At 43.1% G+C, this 22,404-nt stretch overlaps 1 protein-coding gene across 1 annotated transcript; it reads left to right on the plus strand.

Moving 5' to 3' along the window:
- The first annotated feature begins 233 nt into the window (after positions 1-233).
- Positions 234-22,077, plus strand: gdi2 (GDP dissociation inhibitor 2). Its single transcript, XM_062527259.1, has 11 exons — positions 234-392; positions 14,594-14,701; positions 14,852-14,951; positions 16,183-16,317; positions 17,105-17,303; positions 17,564-17,695; positions 18,687-18,786; positions 18,924-19,095; positions 19,236-19,380; positions 20,283-20,337; positions 20,561-22,077. Exons 1-11 carry the CDS (start codon positions 348-350, stop codon positions 20,714-20,716), a joined length of 1,347 nt encoding a protein of 448 aa, XP_062383243.1. The 5' UTR covers positions 234-347; the 3' UTR covers positions 20,717-22,077.
- The last annotated feature ends 327 nt before the right edge of the window (positions 22,078-22,404 follow it).

The following is a 22,404-nucleotide window of genomic DNA, read 5'->3' on the forward strand; positions in this document are numbered from 1 at the left end:
TATGAGATTCCATATGCAAACATTAGGCTAGATGTTGGTAATTCACACAGCCATCTGGCTGTACAACGCACTGGTGGTATTGTGCTCTCCAATCGTCAATAATAGTTTAATACATTATAAGAGTTTTTGATACAATGTTAGAAATAAACGCCACATGTTGCCATATGAGTCACCCCGCCTATCGCTGACAGTACACGTTTCCTTTGCGCGGCTGACGGACAGTCTAGCTCCTCCCCTGTCGTGTGGCGGACCCGCTTGACGTTGCAAAGCAGCCCTTTCATTCCTCGACTAGATCTCCATTTTCTTCGACCCGAGACACGGGAAAAGCGGGGTGATTAACTGGGAAAATGAATGAAGAATACGACGTCATTGTTCTGGGGACCGGCCTGACGGTATTACATTTTTTTCAGTCGGTGCACATTGTCTAACCTTTCCCATTTTAGTGATTTGCAACCCGTGCCAATCTATGATAACCGCAGTTGGCCCGTTTACACTGCCTAGTTAGCTAGCCTGTATGCTAGCGGTGGCGATTGTACGTTGACTGTCGAGCTAATTTTGAATAGCTAGCTGTCGAAAACGAGCTAATTGTTCCACCGGCTGTGGTAGCGCCGGATAAGCTAGCTTCTGAGCTAACTATGCTCACTAGGCCTCATCAGTGATTTCGTCCGTCTTTTAATGAAATATGGCTGCATATGCAGCCAATGCTATGTATGGTAACGTGTTGGAATGTGGAATTTACCATATGAACGCATGCTTCCATTAACTTAATTAGAGTTAGCTAGCGCAACCACACTGGACAGATTAGCTCGCAATCCTCAGACTTGACTAGCTTGCTAGCTCTCTTGCTAGCCAGATTTGGCGATACCAAGTTATGTCACATTATGAAGGCCAACTTTACGTATTAGGCAACTTATCTAACGTAAACTTGGTTGTGTGGAATCTTGTTTGTGCATAAAGCACTTGGCATATGGTCACACTGGTATGAATGGTTGGGTGTTGACTTGGTGCAACTAAACAGGGAAATATGAAATCACTAGGATAGTTTGAGTGAGTGAGTCAAGTCATGTCTGTCCAGAAGGAGTGACTAGGGTGGGGAGAGGTTTTCAAACTTTGAGCCACGACGAATCCAGGGCACTGGAAAAGTTAACTCAGTACCATTGCCATTACGTTTAACTTATTAGTGCATAAACACAGTCACGCCCGGAAGTTTTTGACTTGACCTCATACGTCCCCTTACGACGTTCATGTCTCAGGCAGGAATTTAGTCAGCACAGATATTTTCATAGCTTGGCGTTCCGTACCGGATGTTTTCTTTGAGTAAATCACAATGCCTTGTACGTTTCGCCGAGCTGTCCAGTCGCCCACTTTAAAATAAGTCTGCTTTTATGGACATGTATTTTGATGGGCGAATCAGCAGTTTGTCAATTCTTCAGTTGGGCGCAAATGTATAGAGAAACCATGAGACGGAAAACTCGTGATAAGAGTTACAGTGCAAGGCTACTCTGGTGGACTCTGGCAGGCCGGGCGGCTAACAGCTTCCGGTCTGCTGATTGTCTAGTGGCCGTGTTTGTCTGGAATGATTGTCAGCAATGAGCCCGCACCACGCCGCCAGTTCTGATTCACGAAATAATACACACAATGCACCGGTCGTAGCTGAACTGCGTACAAAACGGCTCGTAAGAATTCACATTAATTTCTTCCTCTTCTAGCCAACTTTTTATACGTTTTGCTGTGTGCCCCCATCCCCCCAACAGCATATTTGCCAGATTCCAGTTGAAAAGGAAAAGGAAGCTGCTTAGGAAGTATGTAGTGTGCAGTGTGTGTGACGTTGGTATTTTGTTTCAAGTAGGGGACAAATGGAAGAAGCCACATTTTGGTGTTGTCGTGGGGTGGGGTGTTTTGTTCATCGGTGAGGGAAGTGAAAGTGAGGGGGATTTATCAGCAGCTCCCTCCTCTGTGCCAAGAGAAGGTGGGGAGTGGAGGTTCTGCTAGATTTGCTTCCTGTTCCCAGAACTGTCAACTGGCTCCTCTGCCCACCTCTTTCCTTTCCACAGAATCTCAGCTGACCCCAGGGCAGGGTAGAAAGAAAGGGCATCAGAGTGATGGAAAGGGCTGAGGCGGTGAAGGAAGAGCTGAAAACGATCTGAGCCAATCACGCCTTTTTAAGGCTGCAGATAATTGGATAAGAGTAGCCTGTCCCTACTTGCTGTTACTTGAATCCCTTACTCATATTTACCTTATCCCTCTCGTTCTCTCTCTCTTTTTTCCATGATCTTTTTTTTTTTTTTTTTGAAGGGGGAGTGTAGGGTAATGGATTTTGTATTCCTATGGACTAAGAAGCATAAGCAGCAGAGATCAAAGAAAGTGTGAGGTTGGGTGTTAGCCAGCCAGCCAGCCAGTCAGCAGTAACAACCCACCCCCTGACAGCCAATCAGCTGCAACCGATGGACCAATAAACCATCAACCAATCAGAGCAGACTGGTAGGTCATAGCTCAGCAGGATGCCAGCATTGAAGTGTCAAGCGAAATGCCAGCGACAGAAAGGGATGACTCCTCCGCATGGTCCTTTTGAATCTGATTCTGAGACCTGGGAGCTGAGATGGGCTTTGGGCTGGTGGTGAGGAGGAGGAGGTCTCTGGCTGCCCAGTCAGCGCTCTTTAATGGCCACTCTGTTAAGGTTTAACATGCTGGCGCTCCCACCTGTCGCATCAAAGTGCTTACCTGTCCATCATTAACCCCACAGAATGGGGGCAGTCCACATCACCTGACGTCACCTGACCAGTCTTGTGCTGAAGGCGGAAAAGGTGCATTCTACTACGGTGCTGTTAAGTTTTGAGTCACGGTTACAAACGGGAGAGTGTGTTTTTCGGATGACCAAGTGATCTATCGGTTATGTGTTGGTCTGCACACTGTAATGGCTCCAAAATAGTTCTTTACTAGTTAAAAAGGCAACGTTTCGATCAACAGATCTTCATCTGGCACCTGTTTAAACTTTTTTTGGATGTGCGCACCCGTCTTTCCAAATACTATCAGTTATGTGTGCCATAATGACTGATTCTAGGAAGTTACTGTGAAGTTGCTTACAGCTTGATTTCCTTATAGCTGTATGTGAAGAAACATGAAGACGAAGGGCTGTGTTTTTTTCCCTCTGTTTCATTAAGGGTAATCATGTAGGTTTGTATGTAATCACCTCCGCGTGTATTGAGCACCTGTGGGCACCGAGTTCGCCCATTGCTCGTCACTGGCTTCACTGCCCCTCTCCGTCCAGCTGTGATTTGTCTCACTGTCTCTCGATGCCTTACTGTTTCAACGTCTCTCACAGAGACACACCCAGAGACACCATATACAGGTCACATGTCAGTCACAGCACATTCGCATGATGGAGCACAAATGAGCATGACTGAGCAAGCATGACACCATGCATCTCTATGCTGTACTGGGGTCATCCCAAAGCTGTCGTTGTCATTGACTCTGTGCTATTCTCTCAAATACCCATGCCTTCATCGGAAGTACTCTTAAAGTCTGCTTAAATGGAAATGTAAAAGGGGCTGGCTAGAAGGGTTGGTCAATAGACTGACACACAGGATGAAACAAACGTGTAGGCTAGTTTTTATAATGTGTCTCAAATGCAACATTCAAGTCAATTGAAACTGACGAGGGAAATGTGCTGACTATGAAGGCCAAGAAGAAGCATAAACTGTACTCTTATGTCGGGTATCCTTCCATTTGAAGATACTGATATTGATTAGATAACTTCCTCAAGACTCAAGCACCAATGGAGTAGGGCAGATTGAAGCATGGCAGACAGCCTGGCTCTGAGCTATCGTGATGTTATGAGTTTGGGTAGCTTACAAATATAGGCACCCACTCCATGGTGAAATGAGGGTTTGAAATGAGGAGTGAAAGAGCTGCTTTGCAACAACAAGTTTATGTTGTGCACCACTCTTGATTATGCCAAATCTCAGTTTTTTGTTAGCAGGTGTCACACACAGATACCCATAATCCTCCACTAGTATGTGAATCGGTGCTTGTTCATGTTTTGTTGGAGCTATTCATCGTCGCTGTGGTATTATTCATGTTGCTCAGTAATAGACAGGCTAGTAACTGGACCTGCTTTCACCTGAGACACAGTCTGTCTCGCTCCACAGTCCTATGTCCCCTGTGTGTGAGCAAAGCAAGCACATTTCAGGGCTCTGTCTGTCTTCTGACTCCTCAGTTAGCAGTTAGGAGGCTGCAGGTGTCTGATGGACTAGTTACCTAAGTGACTTCCTTAGTTAGGAGGGCAAACTGTGTGTGTGTTTGTGCGAGGTGTGACCTTGAGTTTGAGAAAGGCGCTATATAAACTAGAATGAATTTCCGAAGAACTACAAAGTGTGCTTCCGCAGGTGCGGCTCACCAACAGGTGCAGACAGTGGAATAGGGCGCATTGAACTCGGCTTGATCCAAGGATTCCAGCAGCACCTGATTTTTTGGCATTCGGCGTACGGGTCAAAAAGTATGTGCATTTGGCACGGCCGAAACATCCAAACACTTTTTTGGTATTTGCAGTGTCCCCTATTCAGAGTCAAAGTGTGCCACATATTATGTGCGACCTCTTGATTGAGTCTTGATCCTATTTTTTTCATACGTCAAGGTTTTGCTGAGAGATAAAAAATGGAAAAAGGTTCGCACACTTGAAATCCTTCTTTTTCGTTTTATTTTCTTTTCTTGAGCACAGAATAAAGACCGTTCGACTGTTTATTCTGTGCTCAAGAAAAGAAAATGAAACGAAAAAGAAGGATTTCAAGTGTGCGAACCTTTTTCCATTTTTTATGATTTACCCTTGTTCTGCACCTTGACCTGGGATGTGCACAAACATTTTTACTATAATTTGCTGAGATATAACCTTACGTCCTGTTTGGCGGCTTCACCGTTGATTTTCGATTAGCTCTGATGGGCGAACACTTTCGAAAATCATAAAGCAAAGATCAGACAACATTTGTGACCTGTGAAAATGTTGTGTGAAAAGTTAAAAGTGTGCAAAGTTAACACCCAATATGGCAGAAATTGACATGTGTTAAAACCACATTTTAGAATGTTGGGCATTCAGGTGTAAAGTTAGCTTTCAGCAAGCACACAAATATTATTATTAATGTTATGGGCACAGGCTGTTTTTTTATGTGTAGTGACTCATGTTGTTTTGAAAACAAGGTTATGGCTTTTATGTGGACATAAGATGGGATAGGTCTGGTAAATTGAAAAATCAAGGAGCTTGATGACGGTCTGCTATAACCATTGTCACATTCGGAAATTTCAAAGGCTCTCGCAGTAACTCTACTGTGAATAACAGAAGTGATTCTTGTGTATGTGAGAGAGAGAGATGCATGAGGTGATATAAATAATCTCAGCACTTCCCATTGCTTTTGTTTTGGTGTGAGATTTGTAGAGCGTAGCTAGAATTGTTTTGTTTTGTTTTTAAATCCTACACAGACGTTGTTGAAACACTGACACTGTTTTGGCATTTAATGTTTTATGTTGTAGAAAGCTATAACATTATGAGGTCTTAGTATTGTTCTATGCAGAAGGGGATCTGCTCAGATGGAGTTTGTACTCCTGTGATGTACTGTGTATAGAGGCGTGTAGTCCACTTTCGGCATCACATGACGTTGAAGTGCTTTCTTAAGCTCATTACAAGCTCATATCCTTGAACTCACACACTCACATACACACGTGCACCTATATGTTTTGTTTGGACTCTGGAAAGCGCCTGGAGACATATTCTATATAGGCTAACTGAAATTGAATTTATAGTGTGAGAGCCTATGTATCCGATTTGGGGGCCTGTGGGATTTGGATGTTAATTTTTGGAGACATTCATATCTTCATTCTATAGGGTCTAAGGAATGAAAAAAAACATGTCTCCATTTTTTCTTTTGACTTTTAGTGCCTTAAACCCCTTAACCCTCTAACCGCCCAAGGCGCCGTACGGCGACAAGCAACATCACTGATTAAAACAGACGGTAGATCCGAGTAGGGTGACAAATCGCCTTTGTACTCTCCACCACTAGATGGCAGACATCCAGAGCTTCGATTCAAGCCCAAATTCGAGTAAAAAAGTTTTCAGGAAGTGCCTGTATTACTCGCGAGAAACAAAAAAAAAAGACGCATTTCCTGTTTATAACGCGGAAGTGAAATGCGCGATCGCTATGCACAAATTGAAGCAGAAAAACGGCAAATGTTAAAAAACAAAGTCGTGTGTTATGAAGTCTTGGGTCTGCTATTCACCTACTCTGATTCTGAAGGAGAATATCTGCCTTTTGGAGATTATGATCGGTCGTTCATTGGCAGTGACAGTCAAGATGCGTCTGTGAATGGAGGTGGGTCTTTGCGTGTGTACGTCAATGTTTACCTGCAGCAATGTTGACCAAAGGGTTCAAATAAGCATGGTGTGCTTGGTGCCAGTGATAATCATGATGATAGTGTCTGTAATTGACATGGTACAGACAGCAGGTCTAGTAAAAATAGGGCTCTGAAGAACAACAAAGTCATCCGCGATAGGAACTGATTTGACCAGGCTACTTTATTATATAGCAACATAGGGATTGTGGTAATACTAATAGTTTACTATTGTTGGTTTACATGTGGCTGTGGTCCTGTTTGTTTGTTATGTCGGAGAAATTACAAAAATCAAAGTAAAACTGCTCAAATGTGTTCAACAATCAGTATTTACTGAAATGTGCATAATTTGACGCTATTGCCAATCTGTGACGTCATAATATGCAAATTAGATGAGAAAATTGACCCCCTTCATAAACTTTAGTTCATACTCAATGATTTTCACATTTACAGTAGGACTTTATCTCTGACCACTTTCAAGCCATGGCCTTTTGAAATTTTTATGCAAAAATCAAAATAAACCTGGGCGGTTAGAGGGTTAACATTCCTGATGATGTGCCTGAAAAAACGCCTGAAAAGCAATCCAATTTGAAATTGTAACTGCACCCCAGCCCTTTGTGCTATTGACAAAATAAGACCACTTTTGTAAAGCAGACATTCTCTATTTCCTTCATATATAGTCAGATTCACTGTAAATTGTTCTGGTGAAACCTGTAGATTAAGAATTATTGTAATTTTTTATAATTTTTGTCCCTCGCCTAAAAAAAATAAAATGTATATCTATTAAACAGACCTTTTACTGTGAGGAAAAAGGTTTTAGACATAATTAAACAAAGGCAACAAGTCCTAAGAACTTTAATTTCAAGTTTCATTACAATATCTCAAAATTTGTGCTCTCTACACCATTTTATATGTGGGCATGCCTAGGCGTTTTTGCAAAGTACCATTTGGAGTCTCCAGCTGGACACTTTGGGAGACTTATAGGTATGCTAATGGAAAACAAGCCACTTTAAAACTTCATCTAGCGACTTAAGCGTCTTTTTGGTTAATCTGACGACTTTTAAAAATATGCCTTTTCAGTGACAGAATCATTGTTTTTCAACATACCAGTAATTATAACTCTGTGCCACCGTCAGAAGCGTTTCCCACGGTTAAGCAGGGCTGCAGATTAGCTCTGATCTCCTAAAAATAACTAGCACTGCCTGTTTGTATTATGAACGTAGACATGTGGGCATATTCGTGCTGTACGTGACTATGCGTAACGTCATGATGTCATCTAGCGACTTTTAGCGACTTTTCAGCGAGCAAATAGTGACTGATTTTTTTGCCAACACTGCCTGACTGCAATAAAATATCTTTTTATCCGACATTATAGATATTCATGTTTCATGTTTAGTCTACTATTACCAGTGTTCCAGTCATAATTGACCGACATGACGGGTTTTTTTTGCTGTTGATGGTTACACGTGGTTCAAAAAAAAAAGAGAATTGACTGATTATCCTTTTTCATGTTACGTTTTCATGTTAAGCATTTAACTTGCTTGGATTCATTCCATTAGTATATTTTTCCGTAGCTGTCTTACAACTCAGTCAGTTCAGTGCCTGTTTCGAGGTACAGTATTTGATATATAAAGGATTAGTGACTTCAGTTTGATGCATTGCATGTTTCGAGATGGCAAGCAAGATATTCTCTGAAGCAAGATCAGAAGTCGACTTTCAGCTATGTATCCAGTGTCAGAAAGCAGACATGTCTGAACTGGTACATCAGCCCTCACTGGAAACATATTCAAAATTTCTGTCTTTTGTCCATGAGAGAGGAAAATATGGAGATGCCGATTACCCACAGATAAGTAAACAGCTACAACCATACAGTGCAAGTGATCTGCAGCAGAATAGTGCTGTATGGCACAGGAACTGTTACAAATCAACCTGTAACAGTCAGCATCTGCAGCGTGCTAAGATTCGCTACCAAAGAGCATGTGAGGAGGGTAAGCTAGAGAATCTCCAGACACGGCGTGGTAGGCCATCGACAGGTCCAGCAGAAACAGCTGCAACGCCATCATGCTCATCCGGCGAGACTTTATACACTCGCTCAGCAGCAGCTGCAGCCATTAAGGAAATGTGTTTTTTTTGTCAGAAGCAGACCAAAGATAGTCTTCATGAGGTGTCCTCTTTTAATGCAGGCAAACAACTGAAAGAAGCTGTGCAAAAGAGCAACAACCAACAGTGGAAAGTACAGCTAAGTGCTGCCATCACTGCAGATGATGCACGCGCAATTGATGTCAAGTATCACCTAAAATGCTGGGTGCAGAATGTTCAACGAAATAAAAGGACATGTGATGAAAGTAAGGAGTTTGAAAAGGTGGAACATAATGTTGGGGTGGTAGCATCAGATATTGAGTTTATTGGCTTAGTTCGATGTGGCTTGCAGGCTGGAGAGGTCATCAATATGACTGACCTCAAGTCAGCCTATTCCACCATTCTTGAAACAAATGGTGTACATAATGTACAGACAACTACAAAGAACATTAAACAGAAACTTACCTCTCACATTCAGAATGTCCAGTTCATTAAGACAAAGGCTCGCAATGCTCCTGATCTTGTATGTTTGTCTAAAGTGTGTGATGAAGCGGTGGAAGAAGTGACAACTAAAACAACTCATGATGACATACACAAGTTGTTTGAGAGCGCATCTATTCTGCGAGATGCCATTGCTGCTCATATCAAACAACCTTGGAAATTTGAAGGAGAGCTTAGCACCGTTGATGCTGAAAACAGCGTCCCCAAAGAGTTGTACACATTTCTCCGCTGGGTACTTGAAGGACCAACTTCAAGCATTAGACAAGAGACTATGCGCACAGCCTCTGCTCACAGAGATGTCCTTGCTTTGAGTCAGAATCTCATGTACTCTTTCAAGACAAAGCGTCAAGTAATGTACACAGAAAAACATCCCAACGCACCATTCCGCCATCACCTAGAATGGCCACAGCAGCTAGCTGTAGGCATAGCAGTTCATCAATCAACAAGAAGTAAGAAGCTTCTTGACTTCCTCCATGGTTCTGGTTTGTCTGTTGATTATGATCGGATCCTCAGACTTGAGACACAGCTGGCTAACTCAGTCATGGAGCTGACCAGGGAGCAGGGTGCCTACTTGCCTGCAAACATGAGAGTGGGAACATTCATATTTTTTGCTGTGGACAACAGTGATTTCAATGAAGACACATCTGATGGTAAAAGGACTCTACATGCTACTGCTACTGCTCTTTACCAACGGCAAACAGTGTCCACAGACCTAGCCAGCAGGACCAGAACAAGGCTGCTTAACCAGAAAGCAAGAGATCGCTCCTTGAAGACACTGACAATGCCAGACTTTGTCCAGTGTTGTGCACCCAAGACACAGACAGTCAAAAGTAGCTCATTTCCTGACTTTAAGCCTGGTACAAGCTTGGATATAATCAAACCCTACTTTGCACAGGACATGGTCTGGCTTCTTTCACGTTCCATGATGCGAACAGATGAGGCAAAAGATGAACAGGAATTTAGAGCAGACCACATACTACCATCTGGGGGACTTGAGCCAGATCCTGCAGAAGGTTCAGTGGTCACAACTCCACAGTTGGCTGAAAATGAACAAATTCCTGTTTTAGAACCTGCGTCTGATACAGAGGCAACAGCTCCACAGCCACCATCTGATCATGACATTAAGCATCACAATATCCCTACCTGGTCAGCATACAACTCACTTCTGGCCTCCAAGAAGCCTCTCACAGAAGTCAATGTTATGCCTTTGATAGCTGCACCAGCACACGAATGGCAAACACTGATCACAGTTTTGAAGCAGACACAACAGATAAATTGCACAGTCATGGGTCCTGGCCGAAAGACTGTAATAACTCTGGATATGGCACTCTATGAACGTGCAAAGCAACTTGAAATGACCAGAGATGACTGCAAGGGAAAGTGGGTGCTGAGGCTGGGTGAAATGCACACTGTGATGGCAGCACTGAGGGCTGCTGGCAACATCATTGAAGATAGTGGGCTGGATGAAGCCTGGATTGAAGCAGACATCTATGGTCCTGCTACAACAAGGCAGATCCTAGAAGCAAAGCATATGAAGAGGGCTCTAGAAGCACACATGACTACAGTCCAAGCCCTGTTTGACCTCTATCTGGAGGAATTCTTTCAGGAATATTCAACACTGAAGAGTGTATGTGCAGAATCAGCAAAGCTAGCTGACGGAAGCTGTGTTGGACAGATTCATGCAAAAGTGCTGGAGGGGCAGCAGACCATGCTGGCTACATTAGTGTTGAACAAAGTACTTGAGGCTATGGCACAGTTTGACAAGAAGAAAGAATCCAGTCATCCACTTTTCAAGTTTGTTCGGCGCTACATGCACATGATCTTACTGATATATACATTCATCCGTGCTACGCGTGATGGCCTTTGGGAGCTTCATCTGTCCTCACTTGATGAGCTGTGCAAATACTTTTTTGCTCAGGACAAGCTCAAATATGCCAGGCTCGTTCCACTCTACCTGGCAGAAATGAAGGCATTGCAGACCACTGATCCTGACATATACCAAGAATTTATGGAAGGGAATTTTTCTGTCAATAAAAATGAAATCCCATTCTGTGCCATTGGGGTGGATCATGCACTTGAACATGTTAATCGCATTATGAAGGTCACAGGAGGACTTGTGGGGATCACTCAAAATGCTAGTGCAAGGGAGAGATTCTTTCTCACTGCCCCTGAGTTGAGCAGGCTTGCTGAACAAGCACATCAAATTACTGGCACACCCACGACTAAACGGAATCAGCACCACGAGCTGTCCATGACTGTCTGGACAAGGCAGGAAAAGAATGTTGTACGACTCAAAGATGTGATCAGATCATCCTTGAATCCCATGACGTATGATGGTGAAGATCTGCCAAATGTTATAACAAAGGCTGTGATGCCACCTCATATTCAGAAAGATGTATGCAACCAAGATGAGATTGGGCAGCAGATGTATGCTACTTTTGTGGACGAGCGGATCAACAAAAGTGAAATTAGTGTCTGGGCCAGAATGAAGAAGGCTCAACTGAAGATGTGGAAGTGTGCGAGAAAAGTAGTAAAACAAAAACTAGCTGACCAGGTTGTAGAATTAAAGGATGAGAGGTCACTCTTTGCTCGTATGCTGATAGTTGCTCGATCACGACCAGAGATTGACCTGAAGGAAGCCATTGGGCAGCATGAGTTTACACCCCAACCACGTGCCCTGTTCTCAGTGACTGGAGACCTTCTGCCATGTACGGACAAGAGCAAGCTCATGACCATACTTGAGGAGCTGCCCAGTCAGACCATTTGTGATGACAGTGACCAAAATGATCAGGATGTTGTAACTCATAGTTGTCCATTGCCAACCAAGAAGGTCATTGTAATTGATGGAATGGCTGTAGTACAAGGAATGGGAAAGCCACCATTTATCACCACATGTGCCCAATGGGCCAGCCACTTCATAGCCACCCTGGCTGTAAAGACCAAAGATTATGATGAGATCCATGTAGTGTTTGATCGCTATGACCTTCCTTCTTCACTAAAGGAGGCCACACGAGAGAGACGCCAAGGTGGAAAGCAGCCAACTGCTTACCATGTGCAGGACAGCACCCCAATGGGGAAATTGTCTGCCAAACAGTTCCTATCAAGCATCAGGACCAAAGATGAGCTGACGGTCTACCTTGCCAGGAAAGCTCTTCAACACTTTACGGGAAAACCACAGGTTTTCATTGTCACATCAAGGCAAGATGTTCTCTCAAATTGTATGAATGTGCAACATCTTCACAGCTCCCAAGAAGAGGCTGACACAAGAATAATTCTTCATGGTCTGGATGCTGTTAAAAGGGGTGCAACAAAACTCTATATAGAGTCCCCTGACACCGATGTGTTTGTTCTTGCAATTCGACGGTACCATCAGCTATGTAAAGACACCTACTTTATCACTGGTGTGGGTAATAAAAAACGGATCATCTCTCTGGAACCAGTGGTTAATGCACTTGGTGAAGAAAGGACCGCAGCCTTGCCAGGCTTCCATGCTTTTTCTGGAGCTGACCAAACAGGTCGATTTGCTGGTAAGGGAAAGCTGACATGTTGGCAAGCATTTAACAGGAGTTCCCCAGATGTGTGGTCTGCATTTGCTGGTCTCGGAGATACAGAAAGAATAACTCCTGATATGGAAAAGAGCATCGAAGAATTTGTTTGCCAGCTGTATGAGCCTGGCACTACCCTGACAGATGTCAGTGAACTCAGGTGGAGGCTATTCACCAAACGACAGCTGGAAGCTCAAAAGCTGCCCCCGACACGAGGGGCATTGCATGAAGCCATTGCCCGTGCACATTTCCAGGCAATAATCTGGGATCAAGACCATGTAGCTCATCCGAAGTTACCATCACCAACGGATAATGGATGGGAAGAAGAGGGAGGCCAACTGGTACCAATAACATCTCGTGTTCCCCATGCCCCAGCCACCATTACACAGTTAATTAAATGTGGCTGCAAGAAGAGCAAATGTATGTCACACTGTTCTTGTAGGTCTCAGGGTATCAACTGTTCAGAGATGTGCTTGTGCGGAGCAGATGAAGAGGTTTGTGGAAATATGAGTCAGGGAGATATGGTAGGAATGGATGATGAGGAGGAGGATGGAGATACTTCTGTTTAATATGATTGCAAATCTGAAGTGTCATTGTAAACAGCAGCACATGAACCATGAACCATTCCAGAAAATGTTTTCTATATTTTGTTTTCATATTGTTGAAACTGGTTAAAACAAGTATTAAACAGAAAGTTTGGATGTTAAGTGCCCTGTGTTAAGCATTTATTTAGCTTGTATGTTAGAAAAAATAGAAAAAAAGATACAAAAAAATACCAAAAATAATGCAAAAAATAATTAAAAAAATAAATAAAAATACTAAAAAATAAAAAAAATATATTTTTTAAATCCTAAAAACATATAAAATAATTATAAAACAATTATGCATGAAGAAAAACATAATATACTAACTCTTTTAATTAAAATAGTAATACAAGCCATATTTCAGGCGTCAATTGCAGTAAAATATCTAAATCGGGGGGGAAATGGTAAGAAACTGGGGAAAAAAATGGAGACATATTTTTTCTCGAAGGTCAATGACCCTAGAACACATTTCAAACAGTCTCCAAAAATTAACATTGAAATCCCACAGAAATACATAGGCTCTCACACTATTAGCTAAATCTGTGCCATTGGGAGAGGTAACGCCCCTTTTTTCAAGTTCCAGAATGGTCCTAGTCGTCTGCTCATACCTGGAGTGAAAGATGTTTTGAATTCATTTGCTGACCTGGAATGATTAATACTTTTACCCTGGATCTGTGAACCCAACACCTTAACCTGTAGTCAATATATTCTGTAACCTGACAGCAGTGTGTGTGGTTGTGTTCTGTGTATTTGTATGCTTGGTACTGTAGCTAATGTTGTGATAAGGCCTCATCCACACTCTGCTCTGAGTTTTTCCCGTAAAGCCTTTTCCTTCCAAAGGGAAACCGCACAGGAATTTTAAGTAGACTTCTCCGTTCTCCGCTTTTGGAATCCTTCCTTCTGTTAATGCAAACCAGACACACACACACACATACAGTACACACACACACACACACACACACTAGCCCTGGGTTTAGATCCAATATAAATGTCTGACATCGAGGAATCCCAGCTGCACTCAGAGCTTTTAGGAACTCAAGCATCTTTTATCTGCTCAGATATTTCCAGTGCTTTTTCTCATATACACACACACACACACACATTCCAATTTTATGTTGATCTTTGACCACACAGAAATGCTACAGCTTACCTTCTCATAAACCATAACCACAGTTAAGTAATCACAACAATCTCACTCACACACACACACACACACACACACACACACACACACACACACTCACACTCCCTCCCTCCAACCTTCATGTACATCCTGACCACACACACACACGCTATTGTTCATCTTCTCATGAACCATTAGCACTGCAAGTACACACACACACTTCCTCTTAACCTAGAGAACGGGAACTCCTTGTCTGTATAAAACTGTACAGCCTGTGTTCTGGTGATGATGGAGGATCTCTGTATTTGCATAATAGGCAATTTAGTCTCTGCTGTATTGATAGGAAGTGCTTGACCCCTCCCCCTTCATCTTTGTCTGTCCAATAGGAATGCATCCTGTCAGGGATCATGTCCGTGAAGGGGAAGAAGGTGCTGCACATGGACCGCAACTCCTACTACGGAGGAGAGAGCGCCTCCATAACACCACTGGAGGATGTAAGTGATGCGTAAACACACACACACACACACACTCGCGCACATTTCAATTATGTGATTTTGTGCCCGCGGTCATGCCAAAACATGAAACACTGACTATGCTTCTCCATTTCTTTAGTAAGGTTTTAATATGTGTCTGTGTGTCTCCAGCTCTATAAACGGTTCAGCCTGCCTGGTAGCCCACCTGATTCTATGGGGAAGGGCCGTGACTGGAATGTGGATCTCATCCCCAAGTTCCTCATGGCCAATGGTAATTCATTGTTAGACGCATTACTCTGAAATATGTGCACACACACATATCCCTCTTACACTCTATGTCTCTCTCACGCACACACTTCCAAAACTTCCCCACTTCACCTAGCCCTTATGCGCACACACACACACACACACACACACACATTCACACACATTTATCACTCTCTTGCACACACACACGCATGTTTACTCACTCCTCGAGCCCATCTGCACAAACACTCGCACATACACATGCACCTATTAAAGGATGACTCCAGTCTGAGAGCAACCCAGGGTCTGTTTTTGGATTATAAAGACTGTAAACCTTTGTTGGGGACCAAAACGGCATGAATTGAAGTAGTTTTGCGCAAGTTAATATGCATTTTCAAATATGCAATTACAACAAAATGGCTGTGACATAGTGACAGCCTTGGGGGCAAGCTTGTTAAGTCAAAGAAAATTGCTACTTTAACAAGGTTCGAAATGTTATTACACCTCTGACGCTGAGGAAGGGGTCCCTACAGGCAAACCAAAGTAATTTTATCACACACACACACACACACACACACACACACACACACACACACACACACACACACACACACACACACACACACACACACACACACACACAATACTTAAGCATGTTCTCTCCCTCCTTCTCACTCCCACACACACACACATGATTCTTAAGCATGCTCACTCTCTCCTCACTCTCACACCCTCACACACACACACACACACACACACACACACACACACACATCACTGCTGTCAGGATGGTTGGACTCATATGCACACCAGCTGTGGCTAGAGGGAGTAGCCTATCTGTGCCAGCCACTGCTGCATTCCATGGACCAGCTGCTCTGGTTGCCCTGGCAACAGCAATGACCAGAATGAAGGGCATTGGATGCGGACAGCTCCAGAGTCTAGATCACATCAATCATGTACTCTCAAACACCATTGCATTCTCATGTGCACACACACACACACACACACAAGCTCTTAAATCATCTCTGCACACTTAAGGAGTATGTTCCAGTTGAATTCGTAGACATTTGCCACATTCCATGAAATTTGTCACACAGCCAAAACAAACAATACAGTACCACGGAGAGTAATTACTAAGTAGTCTATAAAAGGCTAGTTTACACAAGTTCACTACAGCTGCAAAGCAGAAGTTTTTTATATGCGTGTCCTGCATGTGGTTGTAGCATAATAACTCCCCATGGTTCCTCCCTGGGCAGGCCAGCTGGTTCGCATGCTGCTGATCACTCAGGTGACACGTTACCTGGACTTCAAGGTGATCGAGGGCAGCTTCGTCTACAAGAAGGGCAGCATCTACAAGGTGCCTTCCACTGAGACTGAGGCCCTAGCATCAAGTGAGTAACTCGGTCCTTAGGGATCACCCTCTGAGAGACCACCATTTTAATAAAGGTTTCACTTAATTCACAATATTTGGATAAACCACAGAATTTGCCTTTTTTTATGTTACATAAATATATTTTTTTACATAATCAGAATTACTTTTTATTGACTGACCTCAAAACAATTGAGATTTCCATCCACTTGTAGATTAATGAGTGTACTTTTCTCCCTGCATGTTTGTCATTTGTAATTGCAATTTAGAAGTGGCGAAAGAATCTTTAATTATTGTGACATTATATTGAAAATGAGTTTTGGGAGATTTGGGCAAAGACGCATGTGACCATGGGTAGGGAGATACTGTGATGTTACTGTGCGTTCAGACCAAGACCGTCAAAAGCGTCAAGAGCGCCGGAAATCATTCATTTTCTATGGAGAGTCGGCGTTACCAGCGTCAAAAGCGTTCTGGGCGTGAGTGTGGCTTCATGAGCTTCACGGGCGTCAAAAAAAAGTTGAGCCTCAGTTAACTTTATGATAATGAGCTATGATATGGTTCGGTGTCAACTAATCAGAATGTCAAACTCGCAGGATTGCTGCTTGTGGTTTGTTTGAATGTTCCACGTCATGGCTCTGACGCTTTCGGCGCCGAGGTTGTCGGGTTGAGCGTCGAGCTATGAGCTTCACCAGCGACTTTGACGCTTTTGACGGTCTTGGTCTGAATGCACAGTTAGCGCTTCCAAAGGCCAGTAAGCTCCTACAACCAGACGCAGCCTCCAGAGTTCCAACCTGTTTGTTCTCCTGCAGGTCTCATGGGTCTCTTTGAGAAGAGGCGCTTCCGTAAGTTCCTGGTCTTCGTGGCCAACTACGATGAGAACGACCCTAAAACCATGGAAGGCGTGGATCCCAAAAAGACCACCATGCGTGATGTCTACAAGAAGTTCGACCTGGGCCAGGATGTTGTGGACTTCACAGGCCATGCCCTAGCTCTCTACCGCACAGATGAGTGAGTCTCTCTCTCACACACAAACACACACGTATATTCTTTTTTGCACTAATATGGCTGACACACATCTAGTTTTCTTTATCAACACACACACACGGAGAATGATACAACCAGTAATTCTCTTTTCTTTAAGCGACACCGAAAGCTCTAGAAATTACTCCAGTTAAAAATGTATATTAGTGAAGTTATGTTAATGGTATTTCTTTGTGTGTGTGTGTGTGTGTGTGTGTGTGTGTGTGTGTGTGTGCTTCTTTGCGCAGCTACCTGGACCTGCCGTGCATTGACACCTTCCACAGGATCAAGCTGTACAGTGAGTCTCTGGCTCGCTACGGCAAGAGTCCATACCTGTACCCTCTGTATGGCCTCGGGGAGTTACCTCAGGGCTTTGCCAGGTGATCACGCACTCACACTCTAACAGCATACACACACATGCTCTGGTTTGACACACACGCAAACATGCACACTTATTTCAAACGCACTGGCCTGGCCCTCATTTATAAACCAACAGCAGAAAACAGCACAGTTCTGAACGCAGGAATCATCTTACGACTCAATACGACATGAAGCGTTCGTATTACTCCAAGTCCAGCTAAGGATGAAAGTGTATTGGTAAATGTGGCGGCTGAAAACAAGCATTATGTAGGTATCACGCCCCAATACATGCTCATTTTAGATGTCTGCCCCTAGAATATATGACATGAAGGTGCATAATAAGTCCATAATAAGACTGCTAGAAAAGTGTCTTTACATTTTGATCATTCAGTAAATTATGGCAGTTTAAGTGTAACAGACTTTATTTTTGCTGCGAGAATGCATAATGCTACAAATACATTACAAAACCATAAGATATCTAGCCATTTGCCCCCTCTTCTTTTTTTAGGACTGGTGCGCTTTCCAAAGTGAAAATAATCCTCCACATAGAGCTATCCTAAGATCAAATATGTCAACATAACAAAGAACGGAAAGTAGGCTACAAATGTGCAGGAAAAGTCTAAAGATATTCCATGAATTCAACTCAGCTTTCCGCCACTTTACTGCTATTTGTTTCATAAACGCGCTCAACACCTCCTGAGAATTGTACACTGGATGCTGGATCCTTGCATGTAAATAACGAATTATTAAGAAAAAGGACCGCACACTCAGTTCCTTAAAAAATACTTTAATCACTCCATGGATGTTTCGAGCAGAAAGCTCTTTCTCAGCATGTCAATGGCGATCACATATTCATGTTTCATTTCTGAGGTTTCATAAATGAGGTGCCACTTTTACCTTTGCAACACACATTGTTAATCAGAACATGTACTTATTCTTTCCGCGGCAGCAAAACTAAATCCTGCATTTTCTTTTGTTCTTTCTTTCCATCCTCTCTCTACTCTCTCTCAGACTAAGTGCCATCTATGGAGGAACCTACATGTTGAATAAGCCCATTGAGGAGATCATTATTGAGAACGGAAAGGTAGTCGGCGTTAAATCAGAGGGAGAGGTGAGGACACACACACTCTCACACACCATTCGACATGCATAGCAATCCACACTCCTGGTTACATGTATATGTGAGGTCATTGGAAGCTAATTACAGTTGTCACTTTTTGACTGTGTATATATGTGTGCACTCTGCAGATTGCTCGCTGTAAGCAGCTGATCTGCGACCCCAGCTACTTAATGGAACGGGCCAAAAAGGTGGGCCAGGTGATCCGAGTTATCTGTGTCATGAACCACCCCATCAAGAGCACCAGCGACGCTAACTCCTGCCAGATCATCATCCCCCAGAACCAGGTCAACAGGAAACACGGTATGGGGCGTCCGGAAGTGACATCACACACATGCTGTTTATGACACCCATGCATACTCATCGTTGACCTGATGTATAGCTTCTCATGCATCTGTCTCATTCATCTTGGGTTGTAATTTCTCTTTTGTGTCTCGTAACAGACATCTACGTGTGTATGATCTCATACGCACACAACGTTGCGGCGCAGGGCAAGTACGTAGCCATCGTCAGCACCGCAGTGGAGACCAACGACCCTGAGAAGGAGATCAAACCTGCCCTGGACCTCCTGGAGCCCATTGAGCAGAAGTAAGGACTGTGTGTGTGTGTGTGTGTGTGTGTGTGTGTGTGTAAATGGCTGAGTTTTAGTGTTCGCGTAGTTCATATGTGAGTGTGAGATTATGCAGCTTGTGTGTATATTCAGGAAATAATTATGTGTAAATGCAGTAATCCATCATATAAGCCAGGAAGTGTCACAATATATCCGAAGTCATGACTCCGAATCTCTATCGAAAATAAACGTATATTTTCCATATTGATTGACACAGACTTTAAAGTAAGTTATAATATCAACTGCACCTGCAGCAACAGGTTTAGGTTAGCTTGTTTGTCAACTAATTTCAGTGAATTCAGTGTTCCTTCTGAACGAACAAACCTCACAAAAAGACCAAGGACAGTTACCCTGCTCGTAACGATACCTTTATGATTGTGGAGTACATTTTAATAACTTGCAGAGGTGTTTGAAGTGTATTGCTATAACGTCACTACAAAAGACCAATGTGAAGTATAGTACATATAGTATAGTTAGTAAGGAAGTACTTTCTGCACTGAAACATTACATTTCACCTGAAAGCCAACTAACTTTGGTAGTATATATTATTTTGAGGAAGAATGATTGTGAAGAAATCATGACATTTCTTGTTGCTGTGTCTTTATTTTATGAAATCTTTCCATGTGTATGTAGTAACCATTTTAGAAAAGCAATAAGCCCTGTGAGGCCGTAGGTTCCAGTGATTATGGAACAGCTAAGTGGTGTTGTTAGGCACAATGCGAAGAGAACATGAACTTCGCTTAAAAAGAAATCAGCTCAATTATTGTTTTTTTTGTAAGATAAAGAGTCTATTTCAACTTCCGTCAGAATCTTCTGCTATTAGTGCTTTGTGTACACTGTGTAACTTGATATTAATGTGATATTTATGATGATTTTGTAGGTTTGTGAGCATCAGTGACCTGCATGAACCAACTGACATGGGAGCCGAAAGTCAGGTAAGATGAGGGATACACTGACAGACTGTCTGAGAGTGTATTTTATTTCCCAAATGTCTTCATACTTGTGTGTGCTAAGAAATGAACAAACCCTGTGTAACTGTCTGGGGGGGGGCACTGTCAGGTCAGTTGTTGGTGTTCTCTGTGAACTCTCCTTTCTTTGGTTGAAATGGTTGAAAATTTACCATTTTTTAATTGTCGACTATGTGTGTATGGCCAACAGGTCTTCATCTCGCGTACTTATGACGCCACCACCCACTTCGAGACCACCTGCGACGACATCAAGGACATCTACCGGCGCATGACGGGCACAGACTTTGACTTTGCGGAGATGGAGCGCAAGCAGAACGACATCTTCGGCGACGCGGCTGACCAGTAGAGAGAGCTAGCGGGCCAGATTGCCCAGACATGGCGTTATAATCTCCAGTTTAAAAAAAAAATGCAACAGAAATAAAAAAAAACAAACATAAACAAAACAGACCGACAACCAACCAAAAGAAATGGGCTAGCTGATGATCACACGTATGTTTTTTGTCTTGTTTTGTTTTTTTTGTTTTTTTCCCTTTTCTTTTTTTCTTTTTCTTTTTGCCCTTATTAAGAAGTTGAAGATACTCAGTTACAAACTTAGCATTTTACTTTGGGAAATGGTAGGGTGACATCAGCTCATTTCCAGTCAGGGGGTAGATCTGGAGTGATGGGATGCTGGTTGAAAAAAAGTATGCTCTCTCTCTCTCTGTCTTTCTCGCTCTCGCTCTCTCTCAGCGATGCCAAATAACCAGCGGTATTATCAAGTCTTACGACCACACCTACCAGTACTTATCCATTCACAGTGACGAGAGTGAGAGAGAGAGAGAGTAGGGGTGTGTGTTGTGGGTTTGTAAAGGAGAGAAGAGACATTCTGTGCAAAAAAACTGAATATGCCCCCCCCCCCTCCCCCGCGCTTAAGGAGTTGATTTGCGTGTGCGTGCGTGTGTGTGTGTGTATGTATGTGTGTGTGTGACGTGTGTGGTGTGTGTTGTAGCGGTAATGTTAGTGCTGCGCTTTCTCTTCTCGCTTCAGGATGTCCTAAATGTCACCCCCGTACCCTGTTCAAAAAAAAAAAATGATCACTGAATTCTCTGATTTGAATCTCGTTTGGCTTGAGTTGTACGTACAGTTACCAATCAGAAATATCTTACTGCAGCGACCATTGCAGAGTTCCAGGGTGGACCGTTCTGTCCGCCCCGCCGATTTAGAGGAAAATTCAAAACAGCCAGTCACAGCTAGTTATTAAGGCTGCTTGCATCATGTTACAGCAGCAACCCCCAAAAAGTGCTGTCAACAAGCGTGATTAGAGTTTGATTGACACCTTTGCTTTCTCTGCCTCTGCAGCTCGCTTCCTCATTGGCAAAACCTCACCATTTTATTAGCCAGAGCTGCAAAACAAGCACTTACACAGCTCACGCGGTTTTGTGTGTGTGTACGGCCAGAGTGTACTCTCTTCCTAGACACCCAAATAGATGCTGAAGTTTTGAAGGCGAAAGGGGGAGGGGTGGGGGGCAGACATGGTTGCTGAGTTGTGCTGTAATATCTGTGTTGTGTTTAGAAAGGACCAAACGTCGCCTGCAGTATTGACTTGACAGAAGCCCTGTGGGGAGACATTTAGTGTTTTTAAGAGAACGTTTAAAAAGCTCAATGTTGTACTAACAGGGCTCAAATGATTTCTGTACTGCAAAATAAACATGAACTTGTGGAAAAAAAGGTCACGTATGTTTCTCAAGTCTTCTCTGTGTGTGTGTGTGTGTGTGTGTGTGTTGTTTGTTTGAGATTGAGATTGAGATAGCAGTTGTGTCCAGCAACACGTTTAGTAAATATCTCTTTCTCACTACAGAGTAGGCTATTCACCACTGCTATAAGAAATGTTTAACCCTTCTACAGTTCTACCTTTTATGCAGTGGAATTGGGAAGGAAGAAAAAAAAAAGTTATTTTCAGAGGAAAGAGCATTGTGATTACCAGAATCATCATTGATCTTTCTAGTATTGCTTATAGATTATATTCTATACCTCCAGCTGCAGAGTCCATATGCT

The sequence above is a fragment of the Sardina pilchardus genome, chromosome 23 (assembly GCF_963854185.1).
Source record: "Sardina pilchardus chromosome 23, fSarPil1.1, whole genome shotgun sequence".
NCBI classification, from domain to species: Eukaryota; Metazoa; Chordata; class Actinopteri; order Clupeiformes; family Clupeidae; genus Sardina; species Sardina pilchardus.